Source organism: Hibiscus syriacus, unplaced genomic scaffold, assembly GCF_006381635.1.
Source record: "Hibiscus syriacus cultivar Baekdansim isolate YM2019G1 unplaced genomic scaffold, ASM638163v2 tig00112225_pilon, whole genome shotgun sequence".
Lineage (NCBI taxonomy): Eukaryota > Viridiplantae > Streptophyta > Magnoliopsida > Malvales > Malvaceae > Hibiscus > Hibiscus syriacus.
In genome coordinates, this window is record NW_024063273.1 from 306,080 (window position 1) to 327,705 (window position 21,626).

The window sequence follows — 21,626 nt, forward strand, 5'->3', positions numbered from 1 at the left end:
CTTACTTCAATCCGTACAAGGGAAGGGAATGTGATTTTGATCATAAAATAATTAAAATGTAAACACAAAATCTTCTTGCAACTTTGATTAATTAAGACAATATCTTGACTCTTCGGAGTAGACATATCCAATTCCACCTAAGAAATCGTGCTAAATTAACATTATAAAACAGAACATAACTTTGATGCAACCGAGTTTTGATTAGCTAACGTTGTACTTTGAATATTAATGAATCCCCAGAATTATTGTCATAGTTTAATTCTTCCAGCTGTATACACTACTTGAGTAATAGCTGGTTTGGAGACTAAAATCATATGATAACAGTTCAATATTAGTGAGTAAATAAAGATTTAATTTTATATTTAATCATGGCTTAATGCCCATATAAGTGCTCAAACTATACCTTTTGTGCCAAATAATTGCATGCATTTTTTTGCCCCTCCGGGTGCTTAACGTTACAAATATTAACACTTTAGATGTTCGGGCCGTCAACGACGTTTGTTTTTCTGTTAAGTGACATGTGTCACAACTTGATAATTTTGATTTTTTTAAAATATTATTATATTTATAAAAAACCCTAACTTTTCTTATATTATAAAACAATCCCAAATCCTAACCTTAATTCACTGTTGCAGGCCACGACCACCACCGTCGACGTAGACTTTGTCATCATCCTAGTTATATGTTGATGTAGTTGTTGTCGATTCACCATTGGAATAGCATGAGATCGTGATTTTCATCCTAGGGTTCGCGTGATTTTAAACGTTGATTTGTCGTTGATCATTAGTCAACCGATCACGATTTCATAAGGGTTATGGTCACTAGGGAGAGGGGAGGTCGGGTGGAGCTTCTTCGATAGAAAAGGCGGCGGTCGGTGTGGGTTTAGGGGTTGAAATGAAGGTTTTCAAAGTTTAGGGGCTATTTCAAAATTTATGTTTTTTTAAATATATAATTTTATTTTTTTAATTTATATAAATTTTTTAAAATTATCAGATTATGACATGTGTCACTTAATAGAAAAAAATAACGTCGTAAAAATTCTATTTATATAAATAGATTTGCAGAAGTATACCTGAATTAATTGATAGGTTGAGATATTTGAGTCTTTATTTGGTTGTGGTATTCCAAGAAGATAAGTTCGCTCTTGCCGTAAAAATTCTCTGACGGAATAAGAGTAATACAAGATTGTCTATTTCTTGGGACCATAACCCTTTATATAGTTGATTTAGGAATCAATTATTGTCTATACTTATAACTCTGTCCCTCATCGAATTATAAATGCAACTTTACAATATCTTCACTTTTATTTCCATGACACTTCTAATACCTTATAACTTTATAACATTATTAGTCACTTAATTTTTGTCATATTCTATGATAACAATATATATTATAAATATAGGTTCATAATTATGGATTTTAATCCAACCAAAAATAGATTGAATAATTACACAGATAAATGATAGGTCCATTCCCATGCCACTAAAATCTCAAAAATGGACCTAACAAATGATAACCGAACATAATTTTGAATTATTAGTTGGAAGAAACAAATATGCAAATCATATAGTTAATGCTAAGGCAGGTCTGCAGATTGATCCTATAAGAGCAATGGGAACATGGAAATGTGCTATAATATAATTTCCACCTCACAATCACAAAGGTCCAAACTTTCAGCAGGCAGCTCAGTTTGATTATCCATCTATTTGATTGATTAATCTAGCATTATACAAACAACCCACTAGGCCTCTTGAAAACACTATAAAAACCCTTCTCCCTTCACTCCAAACTCTCCATCCTCAAACACTTGTACTTCTAGCTCTAAGCCAACTAGGGTTTTCAGAAAATCAAAATGGCCTCAAAAAGATCAGTTTATATGGCCCTCTTTTTGGTACTCAACATTCTCTTCTTTTCCCTTGGCAGTGCTTACAACTCTTGCCCTTCCACCAACCCTAACCCGAGGCCAAGGCCAAGGCCAAACTCGAACCCTACCCCCACTCCATTTGCAAGAGGAAGATGCCTAAAGAATGCCCTTAAATTAGGTGTGTGTGCAAATGTTCTTAATTGGGTCAATCTCGTAGTTGGTTCACCCCCGGTGCAGCCATGTTGCTCCCTTCTCCAAGGCCTCGCCGACCTCGAACCTGCAGTTTGCCTATGCACCGCACTCAAGCCTCATTTACTTTCTATATAATTTAATTTTCTTCCAACCTGACGATGACATGAGTTATGATTTGATTGGATAAAAAAATATTTAATTAAATGAATTAAAATAAATAAATAAAATCTTCAAATCATTATGATGACACGTGTCACCATTTGGTTGGATAAAAAATTATTTATTTAAATAAATTAAAATAAATAAATAAAATCTTCAAATCAAGTTATGAAACGTGTTACTAATAACATGTGTCATGATCTTGTGTTGACATTTGTCAGTTATTGATTGAATGATTAATTTATTAAATTAAATTTAAATTAGGACCAAATTGATAGAATATATTAACATTAAGGACTAAATATATAATTATGTCAGTTTTCTTAATTGCCACATCAATGTTTCATTTAAGTGTTAACGATTAGTGACTTAATTGAACACAATTAAATAGTTAGATAGTCTAATTGACATTTCCTACAATGGACCTAGAACTCATCACCGCGAGGTGATGAGTTTCGTTGGAAATGATTTTTTAATGGTATTAAGTATGTGGGCATTGTGTGGGCCAATATTTTATTATTTCAAAATGTACTCATTACTTCGACGTGATGAGTCTCGTTGAAAATTAATTTTTATTTTAAATTTTCTAAAAAAAATTAAAATAAAAAATCTGCAAATTTCGTCACCTTGAGGTGATGAGTTTGCCTTGAATTTTTTTAAAACATTTTTGTTTCTAGCTGTTACACGGGCAGTTATAACAGACAGATTGCAACAGTCACTATAGGACTCGTCACCTCGAGGTTACAAGTTAGGTAGGATTTTTGAAAAAAAAATCAATTGTATATGGTTACTCCTCACATTTCAAAATTCTTTTCAAAAGAAAAACCTACAAGTCAGTATCGGTCTTTCCCTACCCGAGCGAAAAACGGTGTCGACAGATGTGATAGATTTAAATAAAAAATTATATATTTTAGAACTTGTCGTGCTCACATGACAAGTTTGAATAAAAAAATATTTTTTTTCAGAACTCCTCACCTCCACATGATAAATGCGTCATTCACTATAATAAATTTCGTAGATTTTAGAATAAACTTTGAACTGTCATATTGACTAATAAATTTATCCGTACTTATTATTGACTAAAAAAATTCACATGATGTGTTCTAAAAATATATATTTTTTCTTGGAACTTGTTACTTGGATGTGATAATTTAAATAAAAAATTATATTTTTAGGAGCTCGTCCTGCTCACATGACGAGTTTGAATAAAAAAAATATTTTTTTTAAAACTCGTCACTTTCATATGATTAATTCATCATTCACTATAATAAATATCATAGATTTTAAAATAAATTTTGATATGTCATATTGATTAATAAATTCCTCCATAATTATTATTGGGCTAAAAATCCCATATTCGTGAGCGTATGTGAGCAAAGAAATATTAAGCAAAAAATATATTCAAACCTCCACGACCCAAGTTAAACTACTAGCGATAGTCATTCTGTTGGGAATTAAACAAGTAATTTCCCTATAACCAGATTAGTGAGAATACGAAATAAAAGCGGAAAAATAATACCCGAAATTGATAACGGAGTTCAACTAATTATGCCTACGTCTTTGGACTGTTGCAGATATTTTACTAAAGAGACAAAATTTACAGGTGTTCACAAAACACTCACAACTCACAAGAAAACTCTCTAGTATTGGGAGAAAGAAATGATTTGGGATGGTTTTGCAGCTAAATAAGCTAGGGTATTTATAGTTAAAGCTTAAGGACTAATCTTGTAAATATCCTAAAGTCCAAGGATTAATTATGAGATTTTACCCTTTCATTTTCAACAGTTGAGGCTTGCCTTTTTGACAAAATTGGTGCAATTTTTCGGTGGAATTTTGTGCCACCAATTTTGCCACCTTTTTTTACTTTCATTTCCAACAATCTCCCACTTGAAGACTGATTTTGATCTTTCTTTACACCTCAATCAATGCAGCAAAATTTCTGGTCTTGTTACTCTAGCATGCCAACTGAAGCTGAACACAATAGTTTTTTCGTAGTCACCGTCTTTGTTAACATGTCTGCCGGATTTTGAGATCCACTGATCTTTTCAAGTTTCAAAATCCCATCTTCCAGAAGAGATCGGATAAAATGATATCACAATTGTATGTGTTTCGTCCTGGAATGAAAAGACGGATTCTTCGCTAGATGGATAACACTTTGACTGTCGCAAAACAAGACATTGCTTTCTTGTTTCTTACCTAACTCTTCCAAGAAACTTTAGAGCCAAACCATCTCCGTGCTGGCTTCCGTAACAACGACATATTCTGCTTCAGTTGTGGAGAGAGCAACTATCTTCTGTAGTTGAGAAACCCAACTCATTGTAGTACCTCATAGCTGTAGTGCTTCTTCTGATGTCAACATTTCCGGCTAAGTCAGCATCTACATAGCCGGTCAGTATCGTATCTCCACCTTTGAAACAAAGTGCTTTGTTTGTAGTACCCCGCAGATATCTGAGGATCCATTTGACTGCTTCCCGGTGTACATTGTCTGGATTAGTCATGTACCTGCTAACAGCTCCCACTGCATGAGCAATATCTGGTCTAGTACAAACCATGGCATACATCAAACTTCCAATTGCTGAGGCATACGACACCTTCACTATGTGTGCACGTTCTTCCTCTGTCTTTGGTGACTGTTCTTTGGAGAGTCTAAAATGAACACCTAAAAGTGTACTTACTGGTTTAGAATCTTTCATGTTGAACCTGAAGAGTACTTTGTTGATGTACTCAGCCTGTGATAACATCAAATCCACGAATTTGTGTCTCTGTTAATCCTCATCCCAAGAATCTGTTTTACAGCGCCCAGATCCTTTATAGCAAACTGCTTCGACAATTTTTGCTTCAAGTTTATAATCTCTTGCATGTCTGAGCCTACAATGAGCATGTCATCAACGTACAACAATAAAATAATGAAGTTGTTGTCGAACTTCTTGATGTAGCAACAATGATCTACTTGACATCTGGTAAAATCACTGCTACTCATGAAGCTATCGAACTTATACCACTGTCTAGGAGCTTGTTTTAAACCATACAAGCTCTTTTTCAACCTGCATACCAAGTTTTTCTTCTCTTCCTCTATGAAGCCTTCTGGCTGCCTCATATAGATTTCTTCCTCCAAATCATCATGAAGGAAAGTTGTCTTTACATTTAACTGCTCAAGATGTAGATTTTCTGCAGCTACAATTTTCAACACCAGTTTGCTTGTAGACAGCTTCACGACTGGAGACAAAATTTCATTGTAGTCAATACCTTTTTTTGCTGAAAACCTTTGACAACCAATCTTGCTTTGTAGCGTTTGCTCCCATTGTGCTCTTCTTTGATCCTGTAAATCCACTTGTTATGGAGCGTTTTCTTGCCTGGTGGTAATTCAATTAATTCCCACGTCTGATTTGACATAAGCAAATCCATCTCATCTTTCATGGAAGACTCCCACTTGACTAAATCCTCTACCTGCAATGCTTCATCATAGCACTCTGATTCACCATTTTCAATCAACAACAAGTAGTGCAAATAAGACGAATAACGCTGGGTTAGTTTAGGAATTCTGGAGGAGCGTCTCAGTTCTGGTGTGCCTAGTTCTTCTTGAACTGCTTCAGGACTAATCTGAACATCATTTCCAGAAATCTCCTCAAACTCAGCAAATTCCTTTGTTTCAGCTTTAGTATTGGAGCTACTTGATTCTATGGTTGACTTGTCTTTGTACATCACATTCTCATTGAAAATGACATCTCTGCTTCTAATGATCTTTCGATTTTCGTAGTCCTAAAATCGATAACCGAACTCATCACTACCATAACCAACAAAGATACATTTGTTGAACTTGACATCAAGTTTACTTCTTTCAGCAGAATTTATGTGTACATAAGAAATACAACCAAACACTCTTAAGTGTGAAATGTTTATTTCTTTTCTGCTCCAAACTTCCTCTGGTATTCTACCATCCAAGGGAATTGAGGGCCCACAGTTTATTAGGTAAGCTACAGTATTGATAGCTTCAGCCCATAGCAATTTGGGCAATCCGACATGTATCCTCATGCTTCTAGCACGTTCATTTAGAGTTTTGTTCATGTGCTCTGCTACGCCATTCTACTGCGGTGTCATGAGAATTATTGTCTCCATCTTGATCTCATTGTTTGCGCAGAAAAATATGAATCTACTATTTATGTACTCTCCTCCATTATCAGACCTCAACCGCTTGACTTTCAAACCAGTCTCATTTTCCACCATGGCCTTCCATTTTCTGAAGGTATCAAATACTTCTTATTTCTTCTTCAGAAAATAAACCCATACCTTCCTTGTAGAATCATCAATGAAGGTGACATAATATAGTGAGCCTGCAAGAGATGGAACTGGAGATGGTCCCCATACATCAGTATGAACCAAGTCTAACTTTTTAGCTTTGTGTGTCTTGCCAATCTTTACAAAACTAACTTTCTTTTGTTTTCCAAAGATGCAATCCTCATATAGTCCGATATCTATATTCTTTAGATTCGACAGCTTCTCTTTGACAAAAGTGTTTTCATCCCTTTCTCGCTCATATGGCCAAGCCTTTTATGCCATATGTTTGATTTTCCATCAGCATCTGCTACAACAATGATATTCTCTAAGTTTGAGGTTATATAGAGAGTATCAGTCTTCTTATCACGAGCAATGACGAGTGCTCATTTGGTAATCTTCAAATCAAAGCCTGAAAAGGTTGTATTATATCCTTCTCCATCAAGTGTACTATATCCTTCTCCATCAAGTTGTCCTACAGAAATCAAATTTCTTTTGAGGCCAGGAATATGTCTCACTCCTTTCAGCTTCCAAGTGGTCTGGTTTGACAACTTTAATCGGATGTCTCATTTTCTGACGATCTTTAAGGTTTCATCATCAGCTAGATGAACCTTCTCAAAACCAACATTGACGTAGTTCTCCATGATTTCTTGGCATGGGGTGGAGTGAAAAGATGCCCCTGAATCCAAGATCCATGATTCAATCAGACTGTTGACGCTTAGAATCATGGCATCACCTATCTCCTCTGTCATGTTGGCAGATTTTTGTGCGTCAGTATCTTTCTTCGGTACTTGGCAATCTCTTTTAATGTGATCATTCTTGCCAGAATTATAACAGTTAAAATCTTTCTTTCCCGTTCTTGATTTTCCCGTTCTGGATTTCGATCTGCCACAATTTGAATTTCTTTCTGAAGTTCTCCCTCTAGACTCCGTGTTCAAGGCTAAGGAGCTTGATGCTTCACCTGATTCTCTCCGTCGAATTTCTTCACTCAATACCAGCTCCCGAACATCGTCGAATTTTAATTTACTGTTTCCCGACGAGCTGCTGACTGCTGTAACAGTAGCATTTCAACTATCTGGTAGAGATGATAAGAGAATTAAAGCTCAAACTTCTTCATCGAATTCAATTTCCACGGAACTCAACTGGGTTATTATTGTGTTCAGTTCATTTAGGTGTTGAGCCACTGATGCCCCTTCTGCCATCCGCAAATTGAATAATCGCCTCATCAAGTGAACTTTGTTTGAGCCTGATGACTTCTCATACATACTGGAGAGAGCCGTCATAAGACCCACCGTGGTCTTTTCCTTTGCTATGTTGAAAGCAACATTGCAGAATAACGTCAGCCGGATAACTCCGAGGGTTTGTCTATCGAGAAGATATCAATCTTCATTCTTCATGCCCTCTGGTTGTTTTCCTGAGAGAGGTTGATATAGTTTTTTTGATACAGAAAATCTTCAATCTGCATCTTCCAAAAGCCAAAGTCTGCACCATCGAACTTCTCAATTTTCACTTTCCCTTCGTCTGCAGCCATCGCTCCCACTCGAATCTGGCTTTTTTGGGATCGTTTCTGATAATTATTGCGAACCACCGTGTATTAGAACACCTCCGTCGACAAACTTATATCACCGACCAAATTTTACTATTCACAAAATTTACTATTCACATAAATAATAACCTCACAGAAAAATTGACAAAATTCATCACCAAAAGCTCTGATATCAGTTGTTGGGAATTAAACGAGAAATTTTCCTATAACCAAATTAGTGAGAATGCGAAATAAAAGTGGAAAAATAATACCCAAAATTGATAACGGAGTTCAACCAATTATGTCTACGTCTCCGGACTACTGCAGATCTTTTACTAAAGAGAGAAAATTTACAGGTGCTTACAAAACACTCACAATAAAGCTCTCTAGTATTGGGAGAAAGAAATGATTTGGGATGGTTTTGAAGCTAAATGAGCTAGGGTATTTATAGTTGAAGCTTAATGATTAATCTTGTAAATATCCTAAAGTCCAGAGATTAATTGTGAGATTTTACCCTTTCATTTTCAACAATTGAGGCTTTTCTTTTTGACAAAATTGGTGTGATTTTTCAGTGGAATTCGGTACCACCAATTTTGCCACCTTTTTTTTACTTTCACTTCCAACACATTCCTTCTAACATACACATATTTTTTAGGATTAAGTATAAAATAAGTGTCTAAACTATACATGTTTTCACGAATAGGTGTCTAAAGTATTTTTCGTTTCATCCGAGTATCTAACTTTACAAACGTTATCACTTTAGGTGTTTGGCCGTCAACGTCGTTAATATCCTCCGTAAGTGACACGTGTCATAACTTTATAATTTTTAAAAAATTTATATAAAATTAAAAAATAAAATTATATATTTTTAAAAATAAAACATAAAAATTTCAAAAAAACCTTAAAAGTTTGAAAACCTTCATTTCAACCCCTAAAACCCATGTCGACTGCCGCCCTATGCCATAAAAAAATGCTCCCCACCGACCTCACCTCCCCCAGGGACCAAAACCCACATGAAATCATGATCGATCGATGATCGATTGATGACGAATCGACATTTTATACCCCACAAACCCTAGGATGAAATCACTATCCCACGCGATTTCGACGGTTAATCGACGACAACTATGGTGGCGTATAACTAGGATGATTAAAGGGATCACGTCGACGACGATAGTCGTGGCCGGAAAGGGTGACGACAATATTTTAGTGTTAGGATTTGAGGATTTGAGGGACTTTGTAGTTTTTTTATAATTTAAGAGAAATTAAGGTTTTTTTTTAAATATAATAATATTTATAAAACTTTTTTTTAAATAAATTTTAAAATTACAAGATTGTAACTATAACACTCCCAACCCGTACCCGACTCGGATACAAGTCCGAGGTGTTACATTGACCAGTCAAAGTATATGCTTTTATAAAATCCATAGAAAATGTTAAAACTTTTTTTTTCTATAAAGTAATTCTTTTACATAAACATATTTAAAACCTTAAGAGACTCCCTCAGAGCGTACATATATAATGACTTAGTTACATGCCAACATACCGAATTACATAACAAAACATACTTTACAAAATATTTATGATCTGAACATTGTACGGATATATGTTGCTCTACGGATCCGAAACTTGATCTTCTGGCTTATCCACACCTACGTGTAAAACACTTACACGCTAAGTCATAGACTTAGTGAGACATGTAAATACATAAAGTAAACTAACAAATGCATGAACATCCCATATAACACATATTATACTTATATACCTATTAAACCCATCATATGAGCATATATTGAACATAAACATATAATATAACTTCAAACACAACAATACATGGATAAATTATTATGATCATATCATACATAATCATATCACATCTCATAACACTATTACCCATATACACTTGTTATCATTATTATCATATAATCCTAACTTATCACTTATACATATCGCATATCACATGTACCATTTCACGAGAAACACACATATCATTATATCAAATTATGGTTTCTTTTCAAAGCCCATGCACACTATTGAGAACTTAAGGTACGTGAGTACATAGAGGTTGTGCATTATGTTGTCACCACAGCTCGTATAAATCCCATTAGGGGCGCGAAGAATTTGTCCCGAAAGACCACGTAGATGTCCCGAAGGACCACATATAACACATATGTCCCAAAGGACCACGTATAACACATATGTCCCGAAAGATCACTATGTCCCGAAGGACCGCGTAGACCCTCGACTCTTGGCATGCCAACTATACCTATAGCTCTCATAACACATGACATGGGCATTATCTTTTACCTCATTACACATTCACATATTCATATCACATAGTTCTTTATCACATTTCATTTGATCACATAGTCACGTAGTTTTCTTTCACGTAGCATTTTCCATGAAATTCACATTATTCATCCTTTTCACACATGGTCACATCACATATACCTTTTTCTCACATGCATATAACATATTATTTCTTATCTTTTAACATATATTACATATGCATATAATCTTATGTCTTATTATCAATATCTAATATATCTTATTATACTAACATACCATATAACATTATAATAGAAGCACATATGAGTCATATTATTTTCATATATATCTTATCATATATTTCATGATCACATGACATATTATCATAATACAAGCATTTACATAGTTCACACATAAAAATGCATTCAACAATTAAACATATGCATTTAGTCATATACCATACATCTAACACCATATCACTACATGTTTATGCTTTAATACTTATATCATATAATATCGGAATTGGACTCATCGCAAGTCTTAATTCCTTAACATAGCATCATGTACTCACCTGGTCTCAATGAACCCTTTTAAACTCTTGTTTCTGTTGTGTATCTTACTCTATCGATCTATCCGAACTTTGCTTTCGATCGATGTCTACATAATCATGTATTGATACTACCAGTATCCAATTAATATACTTTAATCTATCATTTCATAGGTTGAATAACGATTTATTTCATTTTCCATTGAAGTGCATCGGTGCATTCTACAGTGCATCGATGCATTCTTTAACAGGTGTGTTGAGTTAATCGAATGACGAAATTGGCCAAGAGGGGGGTGAATTGGCAATAAAAATTTTGTGGAAGCTTTTGCAGAAAATTGAAAGCAATTGCACAGCGATTTACAGTGGTTCGACTTTCTCAAACAAAGTCTACGTCCACTACCTTAGCTATCCACACTAAGGATTTTCCAACAAATTCACTAATTTGTTCTTTCTTTTGAGGCCAAAGAGATAACCTTACAATTCCCTCAAGAGTATACCCCAACTCTTGAGAACACTCTTTTCTCAAAGAGAAGATTACAAATTTGCAAACTTACAAGAAAACCTCACAAGGTAAGACGTTTGCACAATTCTAGAACAAAGAAAAGAACACTCAAAGATGAATACAATTGAGCACAAAAAGTGTTCTTGAAAGCAAAATGAATATTGAATGAAAATGGGCTTGAAATGCTCAAACTTGAGGTTTGATGCTTTCTCTTTGATTCTCTCTTGATTCTAGTTGCTTGATGTTTCTTGTTTTTGATCAATGGCTTCTAAGCTTGCTTAAATACACCTTGAATCACTTCTGAACGTTGGGGATAATTAGAGAAGATATTATAGCCGTTTTAGTGTGAAAACATTTAATAAAACAGCTTGGACAGTGGGGGGAATCGGTTCCCTATCATAGGGAATCGGTTCCCTAAGTGTAAAATTCAAATATTTCGACCGTTGAACAGGGGGGAATCGGTACCCCCTTGGGGGGAATCGGTTCCCTCCGAGCATTCTGGAAATCTCGGAGCCAAACCATTCAGGGGGGAATCGGTTCCTCCTATGGGGGGGAATCGGTTCCCTCTGAGTATTCTGGAATTTTTGGCTTTGAATTGGTTCGAAATACTTTGTAAATATTTTGAAATTGTTTTATGATTAAAACTTAATTTTACACTTAAGTAAGGATCAAAAATGATTTTTGAAATATTTGGAGTAATGTTTTGATATTCGAATAGTTATATCGAATATACTTAGAAAATCATTTGGAAAATCTTAAAATCCATTTAACTTAATTTGTTATATCGAAATATTAAAATGTTTCAACAATCTCCCCCTTTTTGATATAACAAAACATTTTAGTAATTTTAAGATTTTTGAAATCAAGTTTTGAAATTAGAAAATTAAAATTAGAAATTACTAATTACTCCCCCTTACTTTAACACTTATTCTTCTCCCCCTTTTTGTTAAATCAAAAAGACATTGTAAAACAAGGTTTTGTAAATCATTTAGCCAATTGATTTATTAATTATAAGCTTAAGCTGCTAAGATCATAATCAAAAGAGAGGTTAGCCATTAGTTTCATAAATCAATATTCATAAATAATGTGATATGGCAAAATTGGTCATATTGCTAATGATAATGTAAATGATGCAAAAATGAATAAAACACACCAAACATATAAGTTCACACCATTCATATATCCAAAATCCAACAATCCACAAAATCAAACATATCAAAATGTTGAAACAATATTCATTTTGTTCAAAGTTTTAAAACTAAACATAAAATCAAGCATCCGGATCGGTAGGAGGAAAACGGGCTCGCATAGCGGCCATCTCGTGTGTGAGTTCATTGATACGAGCGTTGGTTGATTCATTGTTTGCACGCATCTCCCGAAGAATCTCTAATTGTTGAGCTCCCATTGTGGATAAATGAGACTCTATAGAGGAAAAACGCGAGTCCATGGTAGCGTATCGGTAATCGAATGTCTCCATAAAGGATTGAAAATATGGAGGCATTTGATGCGTTTGTTGTGCTTGCTCCTCGGGCTGCTCTTCGGGCTGATCAGGTTCTTCTTCAACTTCATCAATATCCCTCATTAATTGTTCAAACTCGGGATCTTCGTCAGCTTCGGGTGGAGGTTGTGAAGAACTAGCTCCCGGAGTAGAAGAACGAACCCATTCACCGGTTTCTTTGTCCTTTACCCATCCCGCTCTCGTTAAGGAAAGAAGATTTATTTGTTTCTTAAGAGGAAAAACGGCATCTAGACTTACTCTAAGCCCAGCTTTGGAAAACAGATTACTCAAAAAGCAACCGTAAACTAGAGATGAACAGTGTTTCTTGTTAGGAACAAGATTTACGGTTTCAACAATTTCAGCAAAAATAATCTGAGGTAGGTTAATTTTAATACGGTTTTCGAAACAATGTAACCACCAAAGATCCAAAGCTCTAAGAGTAGAATAACGACCTCCGGATGGTCGAAACCACCAAGAAATCATTAGATGAAGAAAACGCTCATGTAGGTCTAAGACACTCGCACTATCTCTTCTTTTGTAACGAGAACCTAAAATTTGTTTTTCATTCGAGATACCATCATTATCTAATCCAAATGTATTGGCTATATATGCTGGGTCAATATATAAGAATTGTCCTAGGAGGTAGGAACGAATTCCTATAGTTTCTGTTTCAGCTTGGTTTTTAACACATACAGCATTAGAGTAGAATATACGAATAAGTTGATGGTAAACGATGGGTTCAAGATCAAATAGTTTATCAAATTTCCATTCTTGTAAAATGGGAAGATATTTAAAATCGATAGCTAACATAGCTTGACGAGAAGGAATACGTTCTTCCCGGATTTTGTAAGAATCGAAATATTGATAATACCAATATCGGTGATTTCTAGACCCAGGATGATTGAAACACGAATTTTGGATAGTCAAGTTAGGATCAGTGGGATTGGGATTAGAAATTGGAATAGAAGGAGGATTTTGAGGTGGATTTGGTTGACGACTAGAACGACTAGATGAAGACCTAGGACGTTTAGGATTTGACATGGTGAAGGAAATCGGAATAGATATAATAACCTGCAATTTTAAAACAAGTGTATGCAATTCAATTAATCCCAAAACTCAAATGAGTCCTCAATATTTCAAGATTCTCTAAAACAATCCTAATGGGCAAAGTTTTTGAAAAACTTTTGAAAAATATGGTTTTGAGAAACAATATATGTATAGTTTTTCATAATAACAATATAATTTGATCAAAACACAATAATTTGAAAAATAACATTTTTTTTTTATTTCGAAAATTTAAAAAAAATTTTGAAAAATTCTTGTGTTTTTGATGAAATTAGTTGTAACATCTAGTTTCTAATCACTAAATAATCAATGCCCGATCACTATTTCAACCTAGAACTAATTGAAACTAATCCTATGTTCAAAAATAATGAAATAAAGAGTTTAGAAAAATTTACCTTGAAATATGAAGATTGAGGGGATTTAGATGTTGTTTGCACGATTTTAATGATTCCAACAGGTTTGGAAGATGATTTATGAAGCAAAATCCGATTATTATCGTTGATTTGAGGCAAAAATGGAGATTTGAGGGGTTTAGAGAGTGAGAACGGCGGAAGAAATAATAAAAAGAGGGTTTGGGATTTTGGGGTTTTCTGTTCGATTTTAACAGAACCCCAGGGGGGTATCGATTCCCCTGTGGGGGGAATCGGTTCCCCTTCAAAGGAGGAATCGGTTCCCTCAAGGGGGGAATCGATTCCCTCTGCACCAAAATGCTAAAATCCGATTTTTTTTTTAAGCACAAAATGCTAAATTAATCTTTTCTAGTGGTATTGGCAACTCATATATCAAAAATTAATTATGTTCAAACAATTAAATTAATCTTTAATCGATTTTTGAACATAAAATTAATTTTCACTAAAAATTACAAACTCCCCCTAATTAATAGCAAGAATGCAATCAAAAATTATTATAGTAAGCATTTTTCAGTATTTATTAAAAGTGCTAAAATTATTTTAAACACTAAGTGAAGATAGGTCAGTTAAACCTAATTCTCTCCTAAGTGTCCAAAATCTTTCCTTGTCTAAGGGTTTTGTAAAGATATCCGCTAATTGGTGCAAAGTATCAACAAATTCTAGAACTACATCTTCCTTAGTGACATGGTCTCTAATGAAGTGATGTCTTATTTCAATGTGCTTAGTTCTAGAGTGTTGGATGGGATTTTTAGTGAGACAAATAGCACTAGTATTGTCACACTTGATAGGAATAGTACATATTTCAATTCCATAATCAAAAAGTTGTTGTTTCATCCATAAAACTTGTGCACAACAACTACCAGCTGAAATGTATTCAGCTTCAGTGGTAGATAATGCAACACAATTTTGTTTCTTTGAAAACCAAGAAATCAGCATATTTCCAAGGAATTGGCAAGTACCGGAGGTGCTTTTCCTATCTAATTTGCATCCTCCATAATCCGCATCAGAAAAAGCATGCAAGCTAAAACTAGAGTCTCTAGGATACCAAAGTCCTAAACTAGGAGTGTCCTTAAGGTATCTAAAGATTCTCTTAACAGCTAGTAAATGTGATTCCTTAGGACATGATTGAAATCTAGCACATAAGCAAACACTAAACATAATGTCCGGTCTACTTGCAGTTAGATAAAGCAAAGAGCCAATCATTGACCTATATAATTTAACATCTACACATTTACCTCCTTCATCTAAGTCAAGCTTTGTTGAAGAGCTCATTGGAGTGTTATGAGGTTTCCCATTTTCCAGTCCAAACTTCTTGAGCATATCTTTGACGTACTTAGCTTGATTAATGAAGATGCCATCTTTTCTTTGCTTGATTTGGAGTCCCAAGAAAAATGAGAGCTCCCCCATCATGCTCATCTCAAATTCACTTTGCATTAGCTTAGAAAATTCTTGACAAAGAACATCATTAGTAGAACCAAATATTATATCATCAACATAAATTTGAACTACTAATAAATCTTTACCTTTTCTCTTTAAAAACAATGTAGTGTCAACCTTTCCTTTTAAAAAACCTTTTTCAATTAAAAAATTTGACAATCTTTCATACCAAGCTCTAGGAGCTTGTTTTAAACCATAAAGAGCTTTTGTCAATTTTAAAACATGATCCGGAAAATTTGAATCTTCAAAACCTGGAGGTTGTTCCACGTACACTTCTTCTTTTATAAAACCATTTAAAAATGCACTTTTAACATCCATTTGATATAATTTAAATTCATTGAAACATGCAAATGCTAATAACATTCTAATTGCTTCCATCCTAGCTACGGGAGCGTATGTTTCATCATAGTCTATGCCTTCTTCTTGAGTATAGCCTTGAGCAACAAGTCTAGCCTTGTTCCTCACTATATTACCACTTTCATCAAGTTTATTTCTAAAAACCCATCTAGTACCTACAGTAGATTTATCACTAGGCCTTTCAACTAATGTCCATACTTTACTTCTCTCAAATTGATTTAATTCTTCTTGCATAGCCATAATCCAATGTTCATCTTTTAATGCTTCTTTGATGTTCTTAGGCTCTATGCATGAAATAAATGCAACATAATTACAGATATTTCTAAGAGAAGATCGAGTAGTTACCCCTTTTGATAGATCACCTATAATTTCACCATCCTTGACATAGTTGTACTCTCTTGGAAAAGATACTTCCCTTTCTTCAATGGTTGGATTCTCGAGGGGATCATGAGTTTCCTCATCTTTTGTTTCTTCCTTTGATGATGATTCTCCAACGTAATGTCTAACGTCATTTGCTTGTACAATACCTACATCATCATTAACAGAAGAATCCTTCCTCGGAAGGGGATTATCATCGAAAACAACATGTATAGACTCTTCTACAACTAAAGTTCTTTTATTAAATACACGATAAGCTTTAGAATTTAAGGAATAACCCAGAAAAATTCCTTCATCACTTTTAGCATCAAATTTACCAAGATTTTCTTTACCGTTGTTTAAAACAAAACATTTACATCCAAAAGGATGAAAATAGCTAATGTTAGGCTTTTTATTTTTGAGAATTTCATATGGAGTTTTCTTTAAAATTGGCCTAATCATTACTCGATTTACAACATAACAAGCGGTATTTGTGGCTTCCGCCCAAAAATATTTTGGCAAATTATTTTCACAAAGCATGGTTCTAGCCATTTCTTCTAAAGTTCGATTTTTCCTCTCAACAACTCCATTTTGTTGAGGGGTTCTAGGTGCTGAAAAATTGTGGCTAATACCGTTAGAATTACAAAACTCAATAAATCCAAGATTTTCAAATTCAGTTCCATGATCACTTCTAACACTAGTGATAGAGTAACCTTTTTCATTTTGGATTATTTTTGAAAATGTGATGAAATTTTCTAATGCTTCATCTTTAGTACTTAAGAATAGAACCCAAGTGTATCTAGAATAGTCATCTACCAAGACAAATGCATATTGTTTTCCTCCCAAGCTAGTAGTTCTAGTTGGCCCAAAAAGATCTAAATGGATCAATTGTAATACTCTACTAGTTGATACATCATTAATAGATTTAAAAGAAACTCGTTTTTGTTTTCCTTTAGCACAAGCATCACAGATTTTATCATTATCAAATTTAAGCTTAGGCAACCCTCGAACTAAATCACCTTGAATTAGCCGTTGCAAAACACTCATACTAGCATGACCTAGTCTCCTATGCCATAACCAACTATCATGCTCATCCTTAGCAACTAGGCATAAATTAGTCATATCAATAGAATCTAAATGCACCATGTAAATGTTTCCTATTCTATGACCAACAAGCATAATCCGATTAGATGCAATGTCAATGACTTTACAACCATTAATTTCAAATAAGACATTGAATCCTTTATCGCATAATTGACTAATACTCAATAGATTATGCTTTAATCCATTCACATATAAAACATTTTTAATTTGTATGGAAGAGGTATTACCTATTGTACCAATACCTTCAATGTGACCTTTTGAATTGTCTCCAAAAGTCACTTCTCCTCCATTTTTGGCGTTAAGCTCAATGAACCGGCTTTTGTCTCCGGTCATATGTCTTGAGCATCCACTATCAAGGTACCATGAGTTTGAATTTGTTTCCCGTGCCTTGTAGCAATGCTCCTTTCCCTACAAACATAGATTAATTTTTGATTTTTGGTACCCAAATTCTTTTGGGTCCATATTCATTAGTTTCCAAAATCCTAGTTCCCTTAGGTATCCATTTTTGTAGGATATCTTTATCTTTAGTAGTAATGAGTCCTTTAGGAACCCATATACTTCTAAATATTTTACCATTTAGGGTTCGTTGAGGATTTCTATGATTGTAGTTTCTAAAATCTTTTCTAACAAAGTTGGATTTTGAATTTTCTCCTTTTTCAAAACGTTTTGTTCCAACTTTTTCAAAAGAGATTTTAAGATCATCAATTTTCTTTTGATGATCATCATTGACCTTTGAAAGTAAATTTTGCAAATCTAAATTTTTCTTTTCAAACTCTTCTAGTTTGATTTGCAAATCTTTAATTTTACTTTCAAGATCATTGTTGGTTTTGGATATGAGTTTATTTTCATTTTTCAATTTTGAAACATCATTTTTATATTTTAAAAATAATTTCTCATAATCCGAAGCCAACCCATTATATTCCTCTAATAGCTCATCATAAGATAAATCATCAAAATCAGATGAGTTAGAGGTTACCTTAGAATCTTCCCCGAATGCCATCAAGCACAAGTTTGCTACTTCTTGTTCCTCTTCATCGGAACCTTCTTCATCGCTCCATGTAGCCACATGAGCCTTGTGCTTATTCTTTGATTGACCCTTTTTCTTCAATTGTGGGCAATCATATTTGACATGCCCCGGCTTTTTGCATTCATAGCAAATGATTGGGTCCTTCTCTTTTGGTTCATTTTTGAGGCCTTCGTTTCGTTTGAATTTTCTTCCTTGGTAAGGTCTCATCATTTTTCTGAACCGTTTGGCAAACAATGCCATTTCCTCGTCATCATCATCATTAGAATCACTCTCATCTTTTGTGGATTTGAGAGCAACTCCAATGTTTTTCTTCTTCTCCTTCTCCTTTGGTGTCTCTTCAACTTTATCAAGGTCCACCTCATCTTCAAGCATCATCTCATGAGTGAGGAGTGAACCGATAAGTTCTTCAAGAGTTAAGGACGATAGGTCCTTAGACTCGATGATTGCCGTCTTCTTTGATTGCCATGATTTTGGGAGGGAGTAGACTAACTTCCTCACAAGCTTTTCATTTGAGATGATCTCTCCATATGATTTGAGACCATTGACAATCGTTGAAAATCTATCCGTCATAGCTTTGATGTCTTCATTTGGTTTCATCCTGAAATTTTCATAGCTATGCGTTAGAATACTAATTTTTGATTTCTTTACCTCATCTGTACCTTCATGTGTGACTTGAAGTTTGTCCCATATTTCTTTGGCGGTTGTACACGATGAAACTCTTCCGTATTCATCTGGTCCAAGAGCACAAAAAATAATATGGATGGCTTTGGAGTTGAGCTGGAACATTCTTGTCTCTCCTTCACTCCACAACCTTGGATGAGTGAGAGGTTTGATGTATCCTTCTTCTACAGCATTCCATGCTCCCATGTCACTTGCTTGAATGAAGTACATCATTCTATTCTTCCAATAGGCATAGTTAGCTCCATTGAAGAAAGGAGGCTTGTTGACGGGCATCGAATCAAGACCGGAGTCGAAGTTTGAAGTGGAGGCCATTGATGACTTTGTAATCGATGTAACTCTTCCCGGATCGACTCAAGAGGCGATTAAACCTTCAAATGAGTTAGGCTCTGATGCCAATTGTTGAGTTAATCGAATGACGAAATTGGCCAAGAGGGGGGTGAATTGGCAATAAAATTTTGTGGAAGCTTTTGCAGAAAATTGAAAGCAATTGCACAGCGATTTACAGTGGTTCGACTTTCTCAAACAAAGTCTACGTCCACTACCTTAGCTATCCACACTAAGGATTTTCCAACAAATTCACTAATTTGTTCTTTCTTTTGAGGCCAAAGAGATAACCTTACAATTCCCTCAAGAGTATACCCCAACTCTTGAGAACACTCTTTTCTCAAAGAGAAGATTACAAATTTGCAAACTTACAAGAAAACCTCACAAGGTAAGATGTTTGCACAATTCTAGAACAAAGAAAAGAACACTCAAAGATGAATACAATTGAGCACAAAAGTGTTCTTGAAAGCAAAATGAATATTGAATGAAAATGGGCTTGAAATGCTCAAACTTGAGGTTTGATGCTTTCTCTTTGATTCTCTCTTGATTCTAGTTGCTTGATGTTTCTTGTTTTTGATCAATGGCTTCTAAGCTTGCTTAAATACACCTTGAATCACTTCTGAACGTTGGGGATAATTAGAGAAGATATTATAGCCGTTTTAGTGTGAAAACATTTAATAAAACAGCTTGGACAGTGGGGGGAATCGGTTCCCTATCATAGGGAATCGGTTCCCTAAGTGTAAAATTCAAATATTTCGACCGTTGAACAGGGGGGAATCGGTACCCCCCTTGGGGGGAATCGGTTCCCTCCGAGCATTCTGGAAATCTCGGAGCCAAACCATTCAGGGGGGAATCGGTTCCTCCTATGGGGGGGAATCGGTTCCCTCTGAGTATTCTGGAATTTTTGGCTTTGAATTGGTTCGAAATACTTTGTAAAATATTTTGAAATTGTTTTATGATTAAAACTTAATTTTACACTTAAGTAAGGATCAAAAAATGATTTTTGAAATATTTGGAGTAATGTTTTGATATTCGAATAGTTATATCGAATATACTTAGAAAATCATTTGGAAAATCTTAAAATCCATTTAACTTAATTTGTTATATCGAAATATTAAAATGTTTCAACAAGGTGCATCGATGCACTACCATGCATCGATACACAATTTACATTCGATGTTTCCATTTTAAGGGGATGCATTGATGCACTCCTCATGCATCGATGCACTCCTCATGCATCGATGCACTCCTCATGCATCGATGCACTAACTGTACTCGATGTTTAATTATTTGAGAGTGCATCGATGCACATTGAAGATGCATCGATGCACACAACCCAGAAATTACATTTTGAGCCCGAAAATTCTTACTTTGACCTCAAATTCTACTTATTAACCCCTCATTGTGCCTTAAAACTTATCTATACATGTATAAACCTTCTTATAACACTATAAAACTTTATCATCTCCCATAATCCACCATAATTCTTGAATCAAAGAATTTCATTAAATTTTCCATGTGTTCTAAATTCAATTTTATCACCTTTAACTTCTTAATTAACCCATTGACAAGTCAAATCCATCTTTAAAACTTCAAAAACCTCTTTATAACAAGAATTCATTTCTCAACCCTAAATCAATTTTCCTTTCAAATTTTCTCTGCTTAATGTTTTAAGCTTATATAAGCTTACCTTAAGCTTATATAATACCCAAATATTACATCCCAACTTATAAATTCCAGAATTTAACCAAATTAAATCAACTTACCTTTGGGAGTTGAAGCCACGAGAGGAAGAAGAAGAAAGAAAGAAAGAAGATAAGCTTCTGAAGCTTTTTCCCCTTTCACATGTGTTATCTCCCTAAATAAGGGAGATAAAATATCTTCCAAGCTAAATTACCATAATACCCTTATAATCATCTCATATTTACCCTTTTATCCAATAATGAAATATTCCTATTAAAATTCTTGAACTTTTAATTTTTCCTAAATAAATCCCCAAATTTCAAAAATTCTCATTTTAGTTAATGACCCGGATTT

General features: G+C 34.5%; 1 protein-coding gene across 1 annotated transcript; it reads right to left on the reverse strand.

Moving 5' to 3' along the window:
• Window positions 1-14,881: 14,881 nt before the first annotated feature.
• LOC120176007 lies at window positions 14,882-19,520 on the reverse strand (the record flags this gene model as incomplete). The annotated part of the gene is made up of 4 exons (XM_039182525.1): window positions 14,882-16,117; window positions 16,670-17,923; window positions 18,798-18,908; window positions 18,942-19,520. Coding segments are annotated over 4 exons (3,180 nt in total), but the record flags the coding sequence as incomplete, so codon positions are not given.
• Between the last annotated feature and the right edge of the window lie 2,106 nt (window positions 19,521-21,626).